The sequence below is a fragment of the Nothobranchius furzeri genome, chromosome 4 (genome assembly GCF_043380555.1).
Source record: "Nothobranchius furzeri strain GRZ-AD chromosome 4, NfurGRZ-RIMD1, whole genome shotgun sequence".
NCBI classification, from domain to species: Eukaryota; Metazoa; Chordata; class Actinopteri; order Cyprinodontiformes; family Nothobranchiidae; genus Nothobranchius; species Nothobranchius furzeri.
The window spans coordinates 13,050,017-13,072,282 of NC_091744.1; the positions used below are offsets into that span (position 1 = coordinate 13,050,017).

Consider the following 22,266-nt stretch of genomic DNA (forward strand, 5'->3'; position numbering starts at 1 on the left):
CTTTTTCTTAATGCTTTTTTTCTTCATATGGGCAAGGCAGCTTTATTTAGCACATTTCAAACATGGGGCAATTCAATGTGTTTTACAATTGGCATGAAATGGCACAACAACAAACATGTGAACACAAATTAAAATAAACACAAATAAAATTATAATTTAGAGCTAAAAGAAAAAGACAGAATTAAGGTTGAGCAATTACACAACAGAGTGGAGATGATGCAGCATAATTCATTCAAAGGCTGATAAGAACATTAGGGTTTTAAGTTTTCATTTAAACAACACTAGGGTTGGGGCAGATCTGAGGTTCTGGGGGGAGCTGATTCCATATGTGAGCAGCATAGTAGCTAAATGCATCTTCACCCTGTTTGGTTCTGACCCAAGGTTCTACTAGCTGATTGTTTCCTAAGGATCTCAGAGCCCTGTTGGGTCTATATACAGGAATGAGATCTGACATGTATTTTGGCCCCATGCCATTGAGTGATTTATAAACTAGTGGGAGCACTTTGAAATTTATTCTGTGGTTTACTGATAACCAGTGTAAAGATTTAAGAACAGGAGTGATGTGCTCCGTTCTCTTAGTTCTTGTTAAGACTCTAGCAGCAGCATTCTGAACAAGCTGCAGTTGCTTCACAGCTTTTTTTGTGAAGACCAGTTAGAAGACCATTGCAGTAGTCCAACTGGCTGGAAATAAAAGCATGAATGATTTTCTCTAAGACTGGTCTGGACATGAGACCTCTTACTCTTGCTATTAGATGAAGGTGATTAAAAAAATGCTGATTTAGTTATAGCCTTAATATGTCCAGAGAAGCTCAGGACTGAGTCAATAATAACACCTAGATTTCTAATCTGGGGTTTTGTCTTTATTCCTTTGGAGTCAATAACATCCATCCTAATCTTATTGCCAAAGACAATAACTTCAGTCTTTTCTTTGTTTAACTGAAGGAAGTTTGACTGCATCCAGTCGTTTACTTGCTCTAGGCACTGACAGGGTGAGTCCAGCGGACGATAGTCACTAGGTGATAGGGCTAGGTAGATCTGGGTGTCATCAGCGTAGCTATGATAGGCAATGTTGTTATTAAGTATGACCTGCACCAGGGGGAGCATGTACAGATTGAAGAGTGGCGGTCCTAGAATTGAACCTTGGGGGACCCCATATGTCATGGTGATCAGCTTTGATTTACGATCCCCAAATATGATTGGGACCAGGCAAGGACTGTACCGGATAGTCCCACCCAATTTGTGAGCCTATCAAGGAGTATGTTATGGTCCACAGTATCAAAAGCTGCACTGGTCGAGCATCATCAGGACAGATGCTTTACCTGTGTCCGTGTTTAGATGAATGTCATTTAATACCTTGATCAGTGCAGTCTCAGTAATGTGGTGCTGTCTAAAGCCTGACTGAAAACCATCCATAATGTTATTTGATTCCAGAAAGTTGTTTATTTGGATCAATACTGCTTTTTTGATAAGTTTACCAATCAGAGGGCGATTAGAGATCGGGTAGTTGCTCAACACTGAGGGACCTAGTTTCCTCTTCTTTAGAAAGGGTTTAACATCGGCAGTTTTCAGTGATTTAGGAAAAATTCCTGACATTAAAGAGCAGTTAACAATTTTCAGTATGTCAGCTTTCATTCATGATCCTGTTTTTGAAGCATTACCTCAGAACTAATCATTTGTGTAAAATTATGAGCATTTAGAAGATTTTTAAATCTGTTGTAGCGCTTTCCACATTATTATTGTGGTCATGTAACCTTTATATCAGTTTATTTAGTCTTTATATGTATTCACTAAAATAATGATATAAATTAAAAGCAAAACAAAAAAATCACAAGACTTTATGCCACATTATATAGTTAAAATCCAATTTCCTGTTTTGTGTTAAATTGGAAATCTTGCCTCATATGTTGTGCTTTTATGTGTTCTATGAGTATTGATGTTTATTATTCTTTTAGTTTTTCAGAACCATCTATTGTACATTTAGACAGTAAATAAAAAAGCAGCTAAAATCTGAAGCAGAGATTTTGCTCGTTTTCCATTTAAAACTAACTTGTCTGCATTTCAAAAGAAAAGCTGAAAAGCAACAATATTCCCGCTTACTGTAGATTTTGAGAAGATCAAATACAAGATTGTTTCCATAAAACTTTATTTGGCAAAATGGATCATAAAACGATTGTAAATCCAAAGCGATTTAAAATAATAAATGCACAGGCTTCCTGTGAACACTAGACGCACTCCAAATCGAAGTTTGTTTCAAGTTACAATATGTATCATAAAATCATAAGCTAATTGTTTTGAAGCTTAATTGATTGAGTAAATATGACAAAACCTGCCATGCTTGTATTTATGTTAAAATGTATGGAAAGAATGTCAACAAAAATGTAGAAAGGCTGTTAAATATTTGTATAAAAGACAAAATGTGATGAAATCCAGTTTTTTTTTAGTTCTGAGTGAAGCTTATTTTTCTACAAAGGTCAAATACTGTGATGTTCTTGACATACTCAATGCATTCTTTTTGACAGTAATACTCTCTGATGCTCAGATTTAGAACCCACCTACAGTCATTTAAGGACTCAAAGTGAGCTAAAATGGACTTCGTTATTTCTTTTGTAAACTAAAATTTACTTTTTCTGTAAAGTCTCAAATTTGTTCCTCAAAACTTTTCCACATTTGTTGATTTGTCGACCACTGCAGGAGGTTTTCCAAAAGTTTTTGTCCTCAGTGGAGGATCCTGCAGCTTGTCAGGCATTCACACATTAGCGCTCGCGTCAAGACCGTCTGTGGACAGGGAGGAGGGAGGACGGGGACGCAGCCCGACGGGAGTGGCCAGCTGAGGGTGGCTGACCTGGGAGGCTGTGTCGTCTGACTCCCAGCGTTCCAGTTCGTCCCTCACAAGTCTGTCCATTTGCTCTCGGTGGGCGTCTGTGTCCCGTCCCAAACGCTCATCCTAACAAATATAATGTAATGATAGATGTTAATTACATTTATTTAAGGACCATAAGACATAAAAAATTCCTATCTAGTATGAATTTCATCTTATGGACACTGGGTTATTTAAATCAGAAGATTGGATCTTTTTATTGCAGGGATTTCTCACGTCACAATAACAAGTGAACATTTTTCTGCCATCATGTTTACACCTCACTGAATGTGTCTGATGTATCTCACCTCCATGACTCCGTCCAGCAGCCGGCCCAACACGTCTCGTCTTTTAAGTTTGGCTCTCTCAATTCCCTCCAACTTCACAATCACAGCATCTATCTTGGACACGATGCTGCCGATGGAGTGCTCCATTCGGTCCACGCGCCTCACTAGCCTGGCAAAGGAGGAACAAGGAGGACTTCTGTCATGTTACATGGTTAAAAGATACCAAGATGACAGATAGCCATTGTTGGAACACTGTAAGGACTTAGGGTCTACGGTCTAAAGCTTCAAAGAGTGAGGAAGAGAAGTGAAGTATGCAATGTGTGATAAAAGGATTTCAGCAAGAATTAAAGGAAAGATGTAGAAGACAGTAGTGAGATGGTGGCCCTTCGCATGGCTCAGTGAGTGCAGTAGCATTCAGCTGAGGCTGGTGACCCCTGCTCTAAACTCCCAGTCAATCTGCTGTCATTAGTAAAAAGGACAATAGATGTAAAAGCTTTGTACACTTGGAACTCCTCATAAGAGACACCGCCTGAGCTGCTGCCACGGCGACGAGAACTGTGACCCGAGTCCTCATCATCATCCTCCTCCGAGTCTTCCTGGGTGCGAGGGAAGCTCCGCCCACTGCTGGGTCGAGTCAGTGAATTGCGTTCCAGCTCCAAATCCTCCTAGCATATGGACAAAAACACACTGAGTGTCTGTGTGAACTCTGACATTTGCTTTGGGAAGCAAAACAAGCTTTTGGCTCTGGGCCCTCACCCTCTCTTTCTCCAGATCATCTCTCATCTGCTGGTGTTCATGTTCTGTCAGTTCCGGGTCGCCCTCCTGGTCGTACTTAGCAAAGATGGCCTGAATCTCTGCATCTGTGTGGCCCTTTCTGCATAAAAAATATTAAACAGAAGAGGCTGAAAGACAGCTACACGAAAGTGACAATGTCAGCACTGTGACAACTTTATGGTTCTTAATAAGATTCAAACTTCTGGTCACCCTTTGAGATCATGACGGAGCTCATCAAAGTTCACTTTTCCCCCTGCTTGTCGCAAACTGTCAGAGATGTCGTCCACTGCCGTCTTCTTCAGTCTTAGCTTCATCAAAGCTTTGTTACAACCCTGTGGAGTTTCACCAAGAGGAAAAAAAAAAGAATGAAATCTCTTTACCATGATTTTTTCCCCCAAAGTGAAATTAAGCTCCAGTGAGAACAATTTGGTGACATCTAGTGGTACAATCTCCAAACTGCCACCTCCCCTACCTTTCTCAACAACCCATTCTTTCCACTTGATTCTACCGTACTAACACACACACACACACACACACACACACATATATATATATATATATATATATATATATGAATGTATGAGTATGTAGTTGAATACCTTCTTGATGAGGTCAGTCATTTCCATCTCAGATCTCTGCTGGGACATGTCAGCCTTCACCTCAGAGTATGTGTCATTAATGATAGCCAGGAACATGTTCTGTGGAGAGCATCTCACCATCAACAATCATAAACACTCCTCTTAACCACAATCAAGCTACATACGTACCATGAGAATAAAAAAAATGAAGAAGACAAAGGTTGTGAAATATATAGGTCCAAGCACTGGGTTTTCTTCGATCTCTGGGAAGTTAAAGTCTCCCAGGATGATTCGAAACTGGGTAAGTCTACAGATACAAGATACATTTTTTACCAATTTGGTTAGGTTTTGTTGATTCTGAGAGCCAAACTGATTGCTCTTACATGCTGGCCTGGAAAGAGCTGAAATCGTTGACTTGAGTTCCAAACACCAAGTAGGCGAGCTGCGCATATGCTAGGAAGATGATGAAGAACATAATTGCAAACCCCACGAGGTCTTTGGCACAGCGGGACATCGTGCTGGACAGCTGATTCATGGTTTTATTGAAGTTGATGAACTTAAAAAGCTGGTGGAAGTGAGACATGAGTTATTTTAATACCACGTCATTATACGTCAGAACGCTTCGGAGTGATTCACAACTGCAAGGGAAAGATTTGTACCTTAACCCAGGAAAAAAACACAATAGCAGCAGCCATGTTGTTAAACTGGACCTGAAGGTTGGCCAGTGGCTCAAATCTAGGGTGAGCAGTGTGGTTCTCCAACAGGCCACTGAGCAGGTTTCTGGCCATTGCTGTTCTGGTTATGTTCATGACAATAGCAACAACACTCAACTGTAAAAGACAAATGAAAACAAAGTCATTGGATGCTTGCAGAGAAATAATCCAGAAAAGAAAAAATGATCACACACCGCAACAATGAGGACATCCAGGCAGTTCCACATGCTCTTGAAGTAATGCAGCCGGTGGATGTGGATCTCCAACACCTCCTCCACCACATAGTAGAGGATGAATAGGCAGAAGACCACTTCACACACACCCACAAAGTAGTCCCAGCTGGACACATATCTTATCAGACGCACTGTTTGAAACTGCCAAGAGGTCTCCACCCCACCAGTAGCGGGGAACTCCACCAACAACCTGACAGATCAAAACAATCCTGCTGACTTTATGAGATGGAAGCCGTCCGCTACGGGAAGGTTTTGTGCACAAGATTCAAATCTGCATTTGTTTCTGCTTGGCTGATTAAGGATCTTACCTGGTGACACAGAAAAGGTTTATGTTTCTGTTGTAAACAGAGAAGTCGAGGAAGACCGCTCTAGTGCCTCTGTCCAGCCACAAGTGGTCTTTGAGAAACTGTAGCTGACTAGCCGACTCCTCTTTGGTCCGAAACAAATCCTGGTAGTATCCTCCCCCTCCATACTTAGACACATGACCCCAGTAACTGCTGCCGTTCATCCCGCTCTCAGTGGTGTACACCCATCTGTCAGACATCAAGACAAAAACGATTTAGGCACAGCTATTACATGAAAGAGTCCAAAAACGCTTGGCTCTCCCACAATGTGCTGCCTTACGCCGTTCCATTCTTTGGACCAAAGGAGCTGGTGTCCTCGTTGCTCGAGGTGTAAATGTTATAGCAGTCTCTGACCTCATCCTGCAGGTCTTCGTGGATGGAGCAGGACTCATTATGAACTTTGACCTGCCGAAGCCTTGGCACTCCGAGAAGGAGATTCTCATAGTAGATGAGGCTTTGATTCTCAGGCAGGCGATCTTTGTTGTACCAAACTTCCCAGTACATGCCGCGGAGAAAGGGCCCCTGTGTGAACTAAGAAGGGCAGAACAATCAGGGCAACTGCACAGAAGAAACCAAAGCATTGCTTTTGTTCACCACAGAAACACAATCACTTGAATTTGAAGGATTCTGGTTTCAATTGAAATTCCTTGTTTGGATTTTGGTTCAGAACAATCCTTGAATCCAATTCTTTCACAAGGCAGGTTAAAAAAAACTTTACGTTTTATAAGAGCCAGCTAACCATGGTTGATGAAATTGTCTGAACTTATCCATGAGTTTTAATTCCATGAACACTTGAAAGGAATACGAAGCGGTTTTGCTTGCTTTTACCACCCCCTAGTGTCCATTATTAATTATCTGTGGTCAAAGCAAAAATGAAACTTATCTCCTCGCTGTGTCTTTTTAGCACCTGAACCTAAATGCTTAAATGTCTCCTCAGCCTTCATTAGAGTCTTCAGGAGCAGTTTATCACCAAATGAAACCAATCAGCTGTGTTCATGACCTAAACCTCTGTACCTCGGGTCAGAACCAAACAGGGTGGAGCTGCCTTTAGTCACTATGCTGCACACAGATGGAATCAGCTTCCTCATGACCTCAAATGAGCCCCAACTCTAGTGATTTTTAAATCAAAATTAAAAACCTTAATGTATTCATCAGCCTTTGAATAAATCTTTGTTGTGCTGCACTTTCTGCACTGTAACTGCTAACCTTTTGACTATGCATTTTATCTGTTTGTTGAATCTGAAATTAATATCTACATTTCTTTGTTGGATATACTGTTTTCTGTTCTTGCGTCTGTAAAGCACGTTGAATAGCCTTTGTGTTTGAAATGTGCTATACAAATAAAGCTGCCTTGCCTAAAACATGCAGGAAACGAGCTGGATGTCCATAGATGGCAGCCAGGCACTCTGAAGTTGCAAATGCGGTATTCTGGCAACAGAGAGCGTTAGAGGTCTGAATTACATTTCATTAACCCCGTAAAGTCAGTTTAGCACACACTGGCTCAAGAAAATGATTTAAAGTATGAAAAAGTTGCATAGTATCCCTTTAAAGGGAAACTATGTTTTTGCACCCCCTAGTTTCTGTTTGTAGAAGTGAAACCAAGACATATCTCTTCACTGTGCGTTTGTCTTTTTAACACCTAAATCTAACAGCTAAAATGTCTCCCAGTGGTCCTTAGCGTCTACAGGAGTTATTCATCACTAAAATAAACAAATCAACTGTGTTCATGATCTAAAGCATGCAGGATTGTGCTGAAGCCAGACAGCAGTGCCAAGTAGGTCAGGTCAATTTTTTCTTCTAAGTCCCAGCAGACCCGACCGACAACTGTGATGTTGCAAGTAGGGCTGCAGCTATCGAATATTTTTGTAATCGAGTACTCTATCGAATCTTTTATCGGTTAATCGAGTACTCTAATAAATTACTCTTTTGCGTTTATAAACCATTATATCAAATAGCATGTTATAAAATATGAAAGACCTCTTGAAATGAGAAAGTAATTGCCAGTTATTCTTCAAGTTTTATTCAAAATTAGTTTTCAAAACTTCAGCACTTCAACTTTACTTCACAGTAAACAAATGCGAGCGGCTGCGGCCCAAACAGAACCAGAACAGTTCATGGCGCATGCGCAAACATGGCTCGCCGGCTGTTTCCCTATTAACACACGTTCGTTTTAATTTCTACACTTTTTTTTCTCACACTAACAAGGATTGTCGAAAGCATGTTTGCCGTGGTTATGTCAAATTATACAGATCACAAAACATTTATTTACTTCCTTTCGTTTTCCTCCGCCACGCTCATAAATACCCGTGTCCTCCTGCAGCAATCCCGAGTGACAACAGGCATCAATAACAACACAGTAAAAAGTCCGACGTGTTGTAAAAACTGCTATTTGTTTAGCACATTTTAAGTCCGACGTGTTGCTACCAGACGTACGGTGTGAGCTGAAACTGAGTGCTACAAATGAAAAAGTCGCACAGTGTCTGCAGAATATATAGAAATGCAGGCTAAAATGCATTATCTTGTAGAGGCTCCGAGTCCGCTTGCAGAAGTGACATTTACATGTGGACGTTTCCTGGTCAGGTTGCAGCATCGAGGAATGTGGTGTTGTGGTAGGCTAAATCCATTTTACAGTATTTACACTGGAGTACGTTTTCCGCCTTACGACGTGAAAAATGGTCCCACACCTTTGACATTTTGGGTCTTTTTCGCACTCCACCGGGTCCACGTTGTCCGCCATGGCTTAAAAGAAAGTTAAGTTGCGTTCGCTACTCGCGTGTGCATTCAGTGCAGTGTGTATGTGCGTCACTTATTTCGGTCCGGGTGAAACATGACCACGGGCGATTGCAAAGCCATGAATTAATTAAACATGAATTAAACGAAGCTTCGAGGCAGAGAATTTGACTCGAGGATTTTTTGTACTCGAATTATTCGAGGTACTCGAGGAATCGTTTCAGCCCTAGTTGCAAGTGCAATATTCTGGCCACAGGGTGCGATAGGGGCTCAGTGGCCTTTCGTTAACCCTGTAAAGAGTCATTTTAGCACATACAGGCTCAAGAAAATAATTTAAAATTTGAAAAAGTTGCATTGTGTCCCTTTAAGAGCGCCTTGCACTTTTTCCATGATTGCACAATAATGCAAACACTTCCAGCTTTGTTGGTATTCAACAACTTCTTCTTCCGATTGGCGGACTGGGTATTATAATTAGGAACAAAATTTAAATATTTTATCGATTCTGGGAAAAACTGAAAAATAGTGCCAGTGTCAATCGATGCTTGATGCCGTACCCTGGTTAAATCACAATCAAGTAGATTTTAGGGCATCAAAACCACAAAAACAGTAGTATGTGAGTTTAGACAAACCACAAATGAAAATATAGAAACAAAAATATGTGTGAAACAAAATACTGTAATTTTAGTATTACTGCACTTTACCTTCCAGAAATCCTCCATGGTGGAGAGGCTCCTAAAAGTAGTGGGGTTCCCAGGAGAGAGCGGCGTGTCTAGGAACAGCTGAGACATGACTTTGGTGTAATAGTACATGTTGGCGTTCACCATCCCATAGGTCACTGCACCGTGTGGAGCAAAACAAAAATATTTTCTGAAAGTATCCATGAAATAAAGTGACTGGCTGCCTTATTTACAATCATCTGAAAGATAACTTTTCATCTATCCGTTCCGTTTCTCATTAGCTCTCACAGCGAGAAGGAAACCTCTAAAGAGTCAAGCTGTTCCTGGCGTAACGCGCCTTAATTCTCTGCCAGAAAACCATTTCCTGATCCGCCCTAAACCACAGAATAGGATTTTCACTGCAGTAATGAAAATGGAAAAAAATATATTAGTTTCACTAGTTTTCTAGTCATGCACATTATATTTCCACTTTCAGTCTCAAAATGAACTCCTCAAATTTGTGATGTTAGTAGATTTTAAACCTCCTGGCAAACATCAGAGATGGAGTTTTAGCTGCCAAACTCGTTATGGTTAAAGTCTGACATTGGAAAATGGTTTTCCAGGTACAGGAATGGTGCCACGTTTTGTAAACGCTTCCATTGACTGAATGTTCAGTTCAGAGCATGACAAGTGCAGACTTTTTTGTGCTTGCCGTCTCTCCAATTATGTTCCTAAGAGTATCTGACCCTCCTGCTGCTGAGGCCTGTCTGAATGACTCAGTACTTTTCCAGATTTGTGTTTTTTTTAATGACAGCATGTACTATTTTATAATCAATGCACTTCACTGACACCAAGTACAATAAAAAGATAACAATAAATAAGTTTAGTGGTTGCAGCAAAACACTGAAAAATAACACTTGTTAAAAACCTGGTTCCCATTGAATTTACAGTTATCCTCCTTCAGTCGCACACTAGTGTTTCAGATATTTAAACGCTTGCATTCATGAAGATATTAACTAAGTGTAGAGTTGGTTTTGTGGTAACAAAACTTTTCTAAAGTTTGGATTTAAAGGTAGCCAATTGGTTATCAAGCTTATTTGTCAACTTTGATCTTTGACGACTGAACATCATCGTAGCATTTTACATTTGTGTGTTATTTATTTACTTACGAATACAAATAGTAATGAGGAAAGTGATGTACGTGAGCATCTCCCTCAACACGTTCCTGAGGTACAGTTCTCGGCTGCTGTCGCTGGCCTCCATCAGCTCTGTGCCCCACAGATCTGTGGAGGAAAGCATAGAGATGAGCACATATCATAAACACACATGCATTCATACATATGATACACCTATACTGGACCCTTAAACGTGGAAGAGCAGAAGTAACAAAACGTCTCAAATAAGTCAGCATTTAAGGTGCATTAAAAAAATTCATTTGATTGTGGAGTCAACTCATCTTTCCCATTTTCATTTGGATCAAATGTGGGTTTTTACTGATAAAATTTATTTATTTGTTTATTTATGAATGTATTTATTTATTTGGACAATTCATATTTGATCACTAAATATGTTGTCTTTTAGTGCCTTCTTTCATAATGCTCTGCAGTCTCAAATAGACATTTTACTAAATGCACTGTTTATGGATTGCCAAAAACGCTTTTTGAGAGTCTTGCCCAAAGGCACAGCGGCAAAATTAATAAGCTGGGATCGAACCCACAACTGTCCAATTAATAACCCTTCTGAGCCACTGCTCTTTCATGATTTTCACGTTATCCTAACAGGTTCTGTCTAATAACACTGTCATATCTAGTGTTTTAATCATGAATTAAAGTTCATAAACTTTAATTTAAACATGTGAAGTTCTACTTACTCCTGATCTTTTGGAGTATCTGCTTCATACAGCTGCGGTGCTCATGCCTGTCCTGCTGCTGGGTGTTTAGAGTCGGAGTAGAAAAGAGTCCTCTTCGGGGGATCTGGCCGCTGTTTCCCCCGCGGTTGTAGCTGCTGCCCAAGCCGCTACTGCAGCTGCTGCTAGAGGCCGTGGACACCGATCTCCTCCCGGAGCTCGCCGGAGGCCAGTCCGCCTCCACGATCCCTTCCTCGGGTTCAAATCCCGGGTTATCCCGGCTCCAGGCTTGTCTGGACGGAGGGGACGGGGTGCCTATGGCTCCCCCAAGACCCAGGTCTTGATGGCGGATGCTCTCCATCTCTATCCCCTCGCTTGGGTCGAGTTTGTGCGGAGACCTCAGGCTCTGCGGTGGCTGCTGGGGTCTGACTCGGGGTGAACTCATGGTCCTCCTACTAGTTTAGTACTTCACGAAAAAATAACTTTCAACGCTCTAAAAGAAACAATATAAGTTTGCAGCGTCTGAAGCTTTTCGGGCATTACGTTTCAAAGATAAACTGCTCTCGCCCAGAACCGTCAGAAAACTTTCCGTCTCAAAAACAAACTAGTTATGAAAGCGCACCTCAAAAGCGGCTGAAATCATATTTTCATGAAAGTTCACCGACATGAAAAGGTCGAGTTAAAGTGAAAAAGCGATGTTTTTCTTGTCTCGCAACAACAGCCATCTTGTTCTGTTACCGCTTCCCAAATAAAATTCCATTTCCTTTCCCATTTGCCCAAGGCTCAGGTTACACTGGAAAGCATGGCGTCAGAGAAGAAGATGGAGAAAAACACGTTAGAACTTTATATTATGAAACTTTTTATTTTTAGCTTTAAATTTGGTCTTAATTTACTAGAGACAAGGATCTCACTTTAAATTGAGCACAATGCGTTTCCAGCATTTAGATTAATAAACCCTGCTAAAATCTGTGTAGCTCTCTATGGAGAGTAATCCATCTCAGCAAAGTGTTACTGTGGCACAAAGTGTGGCCCTAATTAGCCCAGATGAAGCACCTGAAAGCCCCCAGATCACCATCCAAAGCTGGGGGCCCTTACAACAACCACACCTGGGATAAAGCCTCTAGTCTTCCCTGACAGCAGGTGCCCAAATTCCAAAGTTGGACATTTTCAAATGATTTCTTGTGGTTCTGGTAAACTGTGACAATAATTTAAACACATTCCCTGTGTCCCAGGTTTTCTGCTGTGGGGCTGAATATTTGTGTCTTTACTCTTGGCACGACAGAGGAGTGATACACCTGCCTCGACAAAAGCTTGGTTGGAGGGATAGGCAAGTCTGACTATCCAGAAGCAAAGATTTGCAGTACTATGATATCACTATATCGCAGCACACAAAAACACAACTAAACACAACTATGGCAGATATGGTAGTGATATTGAACATTCTTTTAAGTCAGTGGTTACCAATCTAGGGTCTGTGACCCCTCAAAAGTCCCCACAATTTTGTCTGTGCTGAGGTTGTGAGGTTATGAAGACTATTTGTAAAATTTCCATTCATAAAATCCAAATAACATGCCCAATAGTATATTAAAAACTCTTTATAAGAGTTACTCTGTATGTCAAAGTTTGTAACTACTTTTGATGTGTGTATGTGGGTAGGAGTTGTGGGGGCCCTGGTCTGTCTAGGACACATGATCTGGAATCGTCTCACACTCCCTAAAAGGGCAAGCTCAACATTTTAAGCTTTCAAAAGTCAACTCAGACATTAGCTGAAATCTAACCAGTCATGTATCCATTAACCTTGGATCTACAAAATATAAACCAAGTCTATGACGTGTCACTTTGTAATGGCTCCCCCGCGGTCAGAGCCCTGCCGTGGCACTGCAGATCTCCGACCACTGCGGAGGAGCAAAGCGTGGACTCACACTGCCTGGTGCCTGACTTGATTTGTGTTTTTCACCTCTGGAGCTCTCTGAGGGAGACTACAGAAACTTAGAAGATCAGTGGTTGACGCGTGCTTCCCATCACCCCAGTTTCACACTGAAAGCATCAACAGCGCGGTACGGCAGCAGAACATCACTGCTGCAAATAGAATCCATTATAGTCTAAGGAGTGTTTCAAACCCAATTTCAGAGCCACTTCTGGGATATATCAATTTCCACAGTTAGGAAATCACACACTTTTCAGTGTAAAATCCCTGGTAATTTTCAAAATAAAAGTACTGCAACAATGCAATTTCTTATATATATATATATATATATATATATATATATATATATATATATATATATATATATATATATATATATATTTAAGTAGCTTACATTTGACCCAGCAACTTGCTTACTACCAGTATGGTTTGAGAAGTGCAGTTGTGTCTTTTTCATAGCTTTAATCCTGGCAATGAAGAGGAACATCATATATGGCATCAAACAGCAAAATCAAACGTGATTTCCTTCTTTTTTGTTTATTGGCGGGTTGCATAAACAAACTCTGACCTTTGAAGTCTCGAGGGATCTTGTGATCTCGCAAGTCTATGGAATAGCACAGTGAGGAAGCTGTACTGTGGCCAAGGCTCTGCTGGTGTTAAATGGACTTTTAAGGTGGTCGCCCCTGGGTCCGGGGCTCGGCCGGCTAGGGGGTGGGAGGCTGCGGGCGGGCCTGTGGGCTTGCCGCTGATATCTCCCGGGATTCTGCCGGCTGCTGGTTGTGGCTCCCCGGGGCGATCCTCTGTGCCTCTCGAGGGGGGCGGGGGGCCTTTCTGGTTGCAGTCTCCTTGGGGTTCCTGTGTTCTGGGGCAGCGCCTGGATCTCTGAGACTTGGAGCTCCCTCCGTCTCCTACACATCTTTGGGGGGCAGATCTGTGGTCCCTCACACTCTCTATTGGACGCTCCTATAGAGAAACCTTACATAAACAAGTGCGTGTACACACACAGGTGCTCACATGGTGCTCTCAAAAGTATGGGCTTGGGCACGTTCAACACATGTCTTGAGGCTGTTGTTGCCACTAAATGCACTATGATTTATTATCGTGTGATTGCTCAGTTAAACAATGTTGATTTTATGTTTCATCATCAGGTTGACGCAGTGATAGCTTGCTCCTGATGTATTGTCGTGTGTCCCATTTTTTTCTATTCTTTCTCTTTCTGCAGTTCTAGAAACAGACTCTTGTTCATTATTGTTTATTTTTGTGGACACAAGAGTTCAAGAAACAGGAGTTCTCCATCAAATCTCTGTCACGTTTCTACCTTAACTTTGTTAAAGATGTCTGGTTTTGACATTGTGGTCTACGTGCCCCTGCCCAGGTGGTCAACACCTACCAGTTCAAAGGGAGGAAAAAGAGGAGATGATTGGAAATGCAGAACACCCCTTTAGTGAGACCTAATAATGTTAGTTTTAGTCTTGGTGTCAATATTTTAAACCATTCAGGGTTAGATCTTATAACAAGAGTATTTTTATAAAAATAAACCCATGGTTAATGTGATTAAAACAACTCTATTTTTTAAATATGCTTTAAGATGTCAGTTATCTCAGTTTCCTTCTCTTTCTTACTTTATATACCGTAAATCCTCTAATACAGGCCCGGGCCTGTATTTGACTCAAGCTCATCAAGCTCCAGGCCTTTATTGGAAGGAGGACCAGAAATAGAGGCAGGCCTCAATTTCTATTTGAGCAAAATGAACTAATGGTTCGCTGGAGTTTTTGACAATTAAAATTGTGCCCACATTTTCAAAGTTAAACACATTTCTTTTAACAACGGTAGTTTCTGCTTCAGCCCTCTCCCCCCTCCCCCTGCGCAGTGGCCGCAAACTCACTGATGCGCCTGCAGCCTCTCAGAGTTCCTGCTGCTCTAAACATTAAAATAATTATTTCATTTTCTGTTCCTCACTTCTGATTACCTTCAATGGTGTCTGTTTGTTGCAACCACCAGGTACAAAAAATAACTTGTTTTTATTTGACTATTTTTCTGTCCTACCTGTTTATTATCTTCCTGCATCTCCTCTCACTCCTAAAGAAAAACTGCTACCTGGGTTCATATATATTCACCTTATGAGTTACCTTTGAACTGCAGTTCTAAAAGATCTACCGACCGCAAAAACAGCGGAGTGCTCGCTGTTTGGCGGCCGCATCAGTGATCAGTGCGTCGGAAGACAAGGTGATGTGCCCCACTCCAGAGCAGCGAAACGCATCAGGCGCAAATAAAAGACAGAAAACATTAAAGGAAATGAGCCGACATGAACGATCGTGTGTCAGTACCGACGCTCTGGCACAGCGCGTTGCCCCCCCCCCCCCCCCCCGAGCGCAGGAGCTTGTCACCTGCTGACAGCAGGCTGCTGTCTTTTCTGAGGGCTGCATCTTGCCGGTCGTTATCACGTGACAGCGACTAGTCGATGACAGGCATAAAAAGTCACTATAGTGAAGTCGACTAGTTCATACAACCCCTATTGCTCCCCAGTGTTCTGCAGCATAATCAGCATGTTCTCTTTGAACTTGATATCAAATTTTCGCCTCCTCTTCGTCTCCGCACCTGCCAAATCGTGGTCTGTCACTGGCAAATCAAAAGTGAGACGGATGACACAACCGCCCCCCGTACTTGCTTGTTACCACATTCCACTTGGCCACAATAAAATACCGGACATTATTTACCTCCGCCGACTCCGACACCGGCCAAAATATGATACCCGGTCGTTAATTGAATACAGGCCAATATTAGAGGCCAATATTTACGGTAAATCACTTTATTCCCAGTCGGGACACAATGGTGTCTCTCTCCAGCCGTCATCGGGCGAGAGGCCGAGGACATCTCTGGAATAATTTAGTCTGGTGGCTCTAGTATAATCTAATAATGTGTAATTAATTCCCTCTTAAAGTTCCCTTTCCTTGAATTATTTCAGTCAGAATTTCAACAAAACTAAGATCCCAAGTGAAAGTGCATAAACAATCACGCTAACACTTTTGGTTTACGCATAAGTGTGTTTGTCTTGGCAAAATAAAACAGCCAGTGAGTGATTGTAAAAATCAAATTTTAACAAGCATGATAACAGACAAGAAACTTTCTGTGATTTTATTAACTTTGTCCAAACAAATACTGACAAAAGCTAACAAAAACGGACAAAAACTGACATTACTTCATGGCCTTGCGAATCTTTTCGGCTTTCTGTACAAGAAGCCGAATTTTTTCTGCACAATCAGCAGCGAACATCTGAAGGTCCTCATCATCAGACTTCATGCATTCGATGAGTGGCTGTGGGAGAACACAGGACGGAGGTTACTGACAGCAGGAGCATTCAGCTGTAGTTATTTTTTTATGTATTCCCATCACAGTTAATAAACACTCACCAAAGCCCAAATTGTTTCTGCTCCGTCAGTCAAAGGTTATGAAAACAGTAAATTTCTCTAATGGGCCATTCCCATCTGTACCGGGTCGGCCCGGGCCGGGTAGCCCCAGTCGGCCCCAGCCTGGCCCGGATGATTCCACACATCCTTGCCTTAAGCCCATGTGGTCTGATTCTACCCATCAATCAGAGACTTGCTCTAATGGAAGGTGTGAATTTGCTGTCAGCAGTGGGTGTGTTGGCCCTGGTCGGCCTGAAGCAGACCCCCTCGTGAAGAGGGCTGAGAATGAGCCTTGGTTGGCCCAGAAAAATACCAGGCCACCCAGATATGTAAACAACCTACGCTACCCGGCCCGGACCGACCCTGTACAGATGGGAATGGCCCATATGTTTTCCCCATCAAAAGCATTTTTTAAAGATGTAACCAAGGGGCAATCTCTGGCTGCCAAGTGTGAAGAACTGCAGTTACCCCCTCATCCACTAGGGGCTGGTTCCAGAAAGGAGCAAGTTCCCCATGACTCCAATGTTAAAATGTCAACTTCACAACAGAAATAAACATGTTTACAGCCTGGTACAAAAACATTTTAGGATAAATAGGTCAGGTTTACTAGCCTGGCCTGCCAGACTCCTCCTCTGTTTAATGCTGCACAGAGAAAGGGTCTGGGAACTCTCCTATTCAAATAACCCCACCCCGTGAGAATTCTAACCAAGCCAATCAGCGCTGAGTAGCGTACGTTACACACCATAATGCCGAGTTTCTCATAAACATGGCGACTGAAGCGGAGTTCACTGCGGCTCTTTCCTTTGCTCTAAATGACTTGGACACATCTTTAAAACAACAACAAGTAGAAGCGCTAAAAGCCTTTCTTGTAAAGAAAGATGTTTGTGCTGTTGCCAGACGCCATTTTTGACTACAGCAAAAATAAATAAATAAATAAATAAATAAACGACAGCGTCGTGGATGTCACACACAGCGATGCTCAGTTTCTCATAAACAATGAAGACAGCGGCGGAGTTCGCTGCGGCTCTTTCCTCTGTTCTAAATGACTTGATTGTCACAACAAGTAGAAGCGCTAAAAGCATTTCTTCTAAAAACATATTTTTGACCACAGCTAAAAAAACTACAGCGTCGCGTGGAACAGTCGGCATTTCCGTCTCTTTTCAGATTGGTTATTTTTCAGCTGGCTAGTCCCGCCCCTCATGTGCCTCTCTGCCTGTGAGTTACCAGACTTTTTCTCTGTGCAAAATTAAACAGGGGAGGAGTCTGACAGGCCAGGCTACAGGTTTACAGTCATGACAACCCTGAGGGGGTGAATTATTTTTGTAACTCATCTGTTTAGATGCCATTATAGCTTTTAATTTGGATAAATTAGGTGCATGTCCATTTGATTGACAGATGTCCAATGAGCCATCAATGTTGACGTTAGCGACTTGCCCTCCTGCTGGCTCCAAGGAAGGCCTCAGCCTCTGGGTGTTCTCAATGTCAAGGACTTGCAAGGACACTGTCCTTCCTTGGTCAAAGAAAACAGTCGAATGGAACAGACTTACCTCACATCACATGACACGTGGGGTAAAGTTTTATTTTATACATTTAAGTTTCCATTTAAATGTATAACGCGCCTTTTACTTTGTTAATTGTGTATATATTGGTTAAATTAAATATTTGAGTTAGTATCTGCTAACCACTGAAGCTGCAACGACTACGTAACTAACCAACCATAGATAAATGCTTTGGATCTAAAAAATAATAATAATTTTAGACATCAGCCTGATAGCAACAATTAGCTGACTTGCATTTAAACTGGAAATTTGACCCCGAAGTAGCCGCTGGCTCCTGATCCGCCATCCTTTTGTAAACACTGTGCTGTATTCTAGGAAATTTCGGACCAAGAACAGGCTACAAGACATCTCCCATATATCCTTGGTCAGCTTGCTAAAGGGCTAACAAACAGAGAACAGATGCCTCGGTAGAATATGAACATTTGAACACGACTTGGCAGTTCCTGCTGATGTATCTCCTAGGCAACCAGGGCAGGACCAAGGCATCAATGCAAGGTTCCTTGACATTGAGAAACCCCCCCCTGCCTCACTTTAAAAGTGTTCTAGCCAACCCATGTAAGCTTCAATTAGCTTGTCGCTACATTGTCTCAGAGATTGTTGGGTGTCAATCATCTGCCCTCACCCTCATACTAGGGCTGGGCAATAAATCGAAAATTTATCGTTATCGAAATTTCTGACTCTTTTATCATGATAATTTTTCCCATTTCAATAAATTTTATAATAAAAAAAATGAAAAGATGTGTGTAGGTTGATAACATTAATGTCCCTTTAAGAAGCTGTTCCACCTTGAGTCATGTAAAAATGTGACTCAACGCGACACATGTGACAGCCCCATCTAGTGGACAACATTTGTTTCTGCACATACCTGTAGTTATCGTCCATTTATCATTATCGAGGTGAAATCCTCAATATATCGTGATATTAATTTTAGGCCATATCACCCAGCATAGCCCTGCTCTCAGCTCCATTTTTATTTTTTCTGGGAATTACAAGATGCGTGATGTAGTTGTGCAGGGACCTGACCAAGGGCGTCAGTTTGTTTTCAGAATTGCTGGGGACAATAACCATACACTTGAGTGGGGTTTAAAAATTGCTGGGGACAATAAAGTAGGCTAGCACAGGGGTCAGCGGCTCTGGAACCGCATGCGGCTCTTCCATCCATCTGATGCGGCTCTCTGTGCTTGTGAAATAATGAATGGATATTTAAATAAAAAGCTTTATATTTTACTGCATTAATTTTACATCTGTAAGCTAATTCTAAATGTAAAGATTGTCTGCGTAAACCTGAACAGTTCCAACCCGGTCTTACTGTGAGACCGGGTTGACGCGTCACGCTTGTGCGTAATCATATCGGCGCTTCTGAGCTGCTTTCTGACCTTCCCCACCTACAAAGTTTAATTACAACAATCAAACGTGACAGAGCCTGGATTTGTATTCTGAACAGTCTAAACATGTTTTAAAAAGAAACGTAGGACAAAAGTGGCACCTGCTCAGTAAAACCATCAACAGGGTGAAAAATACCAAAAATTGAAGGCAGAGACGGGCTACAACTTCTGGATCCATTTTACATAAATCGTTTTATTGATTATCGTCTAATGAAAGATAATTAAGACGTACATGAGCGACCAGGCGCGTTGCAAGCTTTTCAAAAGTGTGGGGGATGTTGTCTGTGCCTAAAATAATTTCATGTTATTCATCTTGTTAGTTTAATTTCCATAATAGCGGAGCAGGTGCAAATTTTAGACGCGTCACGCACGTCTCCGTTTCAAACATGTTTAAACTGTTCAGAATACAAATCTAGGCTCTGTCTCGTTAGATTGGTGTAACTAAAGTTTGTACTGAATGAAACTTTACATTAAACCATGTTGAAAAGTAAAGGATCCGATTAAATAGTTTCCCCCTCATTTACAGTCAGGAGTACAGCGCAGTGCACATGGCTCTGGGGTTAAACAAGTTTAATTGTAACATTAATGTGTTACTGGACACGCTGGTCTGGTTGGTTAGACCAGTGTTTGAAGTGGAAAACACACACACACACACACACACACACACACACACACACACACACACACACACACACACACACACCAATTAAAATAATGCTGATAGCGTGGACTAGAAGACAGGTGATGGTTTACGTATTTAAATGATGATCAGGCTGCTGTAAAATGTAATCTCCATCCACATCCAGACAGAATCATCCTCTATTCTTTCTCTATTTGCTCTGCTCTTGTCTGGGCTGATCAGCTGATGGTGCGCGCGGCACGCCTAACTAGTGGCTGATGTACATTTTACGCATTTGGAGAGGTGGACTGGATGCTTTGCGTTTACTGGAAGTTGGTCCACTTAACGCACGGTTGTAGACTAAATATTAATGACAAATGAAGGAAAATTAAATTGTGAGTTTTTACTTCATATTTTAGAAATAAAAATGATGGGGGAACACATTTATGACGTCTTTTTAAACTAAATTTTCTAGCGCGACCTGCCTGCTTCACTTAAGTCACTGCTTATTAAGGTCTGTCCAAAATTACCATGGCCCATCCAAAAATGAAAACCTGGCGCCGCGCCAGTTATAAACCTCTGCAAATTGTTGTTCTTCACTTTATCAAACTCAGACTTTGTACAGCTAATGTCAAGATGTAAAATTATGAATTCAGTCGAGCTCTTCCGTCCCTCCCTCTCCTGCTCTCTGGAAACCCGACATCGGCTGTCAGAAGAGGGAGGTGAAGAAGGAGATGAGGCAAACAGAGTGAGTGTGACGTAAAGATACCAGACTGGTGTGGAGGTGAGCAAAACAGCTGGAAACGTGTGGGTGTTGAATCCCCCACGGGTGCGATGCCCCCGGCTGCTGTCACCTGTTGTGAGCAGCGCTCTGCTGTCTGAGGGTAGGCCCCGCCCGCAACGCTGCGGCTGCTGCGGTGTTTTCTTTACCGTGGGAAATGGGTAATAATGGCTCTTTGATGGGAACAGGTTACCGACCCCTGGTATAAGATCTGAGCTGGTAAAACAAAAATCCTCATCAGCAGGCTTTTTTGAAAGAGGGGGGGACACAGCTGCCAATCACAAATTTTGCCGGGGACATGTCCCCGGCGTCCCCGGTTAAAATGACGCCTATGGACCTGACCACTAGGCTTCAGTTCAGCTCATTTGTTGGTTTGTCTATATTTTCTACAGTCATTGGATATAAATAATAAGAATTTCCAGAGGTGGAAAGTAACGAATTTCATTTACTCGTGTTACTGTAATTGAGCAGCTTTTTTGTGTATTTCCACTTTTTAAGTAGTTTTTCCAATCTGTACTTTTACTTGAGTAAAGTATAGTATATATATGTATGTATATATATATATATATATATATATATATATATATATATATTACTTCGCAACATTTTCAATCATATCTATAACTGAGTAAAAAAAATTATAGGCTTCATAAATAAAAAATATTGCACGTCGCAGCATCGGAACAAGGAGAAAGAGACACCTGCATGAGTGCCGCGTCGCACCCATGGGGGGTGTGGGGGTGTAATGAGGACGACAGCCACACTTTTCCCACAGTTTTGCTCAGAAACATCATTTCTGTCCCTGTGATGCACTCGCTGTTTACCCCTCTCTCCCTCCCTCACCCATGGCCTCACCTGCACCTTCGCGCACCGATGTTACATCATCAGTATTCTGCTCGGTTCGGTAGCCGGGTGCGGTTCCATGTTTTAAATGTTTTGCCAACTACTCCGCATGGCAGCGACAAAATAACCTGTAGTGCTCATAACAAGCGGATTCCCAGTGCTTTGCTCATAAAACAAAAGACCTGCAGGCAGCCTCTGAGTTAAAACATCAAGCTAATTCAGTTGTAAACAAACGTGCTCTATCCATGTGTGTGTGTGAATTCAGAAGTTGCTTCTTGATGCCACAGACATGTGATGATTTAGCCTGTTTCTTTATTTTACTCAAGAATAAGAGATTAAATTATTACAAAAGCAGTTCAATGTAGTTAAATTAGTAATTCAAATTATTATAAAATGCTGCAGTGTGTGTGTGTGTGTGAGAGAGAGAGAGAGAGAGAGAGAGAGAGAGAGAGAGAGAGAGAGAGAGAGAGAGAGAGAGAGAGTGTGTGCGCGGACACTTAAGTGTGTTGTGAGCTGGAATTGTGATTTTGCACTACTTAGATGTAGCCATTCTTATGCTGACAAAAATGTAACTAAGTAACTTTTACTATGAGTATATTTTATTTACCATGCTTTTTACTTTTACTTGAGTAAAAATTTAGGGAAGTAATTTTACTTGTACTTGAGTAAAAACTTGTCAAAGTATTGGTACTTGTACTTAAGTAGGGAATTTTAGTACTCTTTCCAT

At 41.7% G+C, this 22,266-nt stretch overlaps 2 protein-coding genes across 3 annotated transcripts in view; both read right to left on the minus strand.

Annotated features, from left to right (window-relative positions):
- Positions 1-2,420: 2,420 nt before the first annotated feature.
- pkd2 (polycystic kidney disease 2) lies at positions 2,421-11,691 on the minus strand. Of its 2 annotated transcripts, none has more exons than XM_054736976.2 (15): positions 11,043-11,691; positions 10,342-10,455; positions 9,218-9,351; positions 6,067-6,317; positions 5,751-5,975; positions 5,404-5,632; positions 5,156-5,326; positions 4,880-5,061; positions 4,686-4,803; positions 4,518-4,616; positions 4,129-4,250; positions 3,901-4,018; positions 3,646-3,806; positions 3,166-3,313; positions 2,421-2,944 (listed from the first exon to the last, which is right to left on the minus strand). In XM_054736976.2, exons 1-15 carry the CDS (start codon positions 11,461-11,463, stop codon positions 2,747-2,749), a joined length of 2,691 nt encoding a protein of 896 aa, XP_054592951.1. In that variant the 5' UTR covers positions 11,464-11,691; the 3' UTR covers positions 2,421-2,746. The 2 variants fall into 2 exon arrangements, with proteins under 2 accessions (XP_054592951.1, XP_015797722.1); XM_015942236.3 differs by having other exon boundaries at positions 3,646-3,809.
- A 4,375-nt stretch (positions 11,692-16,066) lies between these two features.
- The window catches only part of LOC107374083 (outer dynein arm-docking complex subunit 2), a 49,331-nt gene continuing 43,131 nt past the window's right edge, over positions 16,067-22,266 (minus strand). Inside the window, exon 13 of the mRNA XM_070550599.1 lies at positions 16,067-16,260. Within this exon, the coding sequence (XP_070406700.1) occupies positions 16,141-16,260 (120 nt within the window). The 3' untranslated portion in view covers positions 16,067-16,140. The remainder of the gene's footprint in view (positions 16,261-22,266) is intronic.

Excerpts from the sequence above, each read along its gene's own strand:
- pkd2 (XM_015942236.3), bottom strand. The coding sequence starts at position 11,463 with ATGAGTTCACCCCGAGTCAGACCCCAGCAGCCACCGCAGAGCCTGAGG. Across the intron at positions 4,617-4,685 it reads TCATTTTTTTTATTCTCATG|AACATGTTCCTGGCTATCAT; the intron begins GTACGTATGTAG and ends TGCTCTCCACAG. Across the intron at positions 4,019-4,128 it reads CTCCGTCATGATCTCAAAGG|AAAGGGCCACACAGATGCAG; the intron begins GTGACCAGAAGT and ends TTTTTTATGCAG.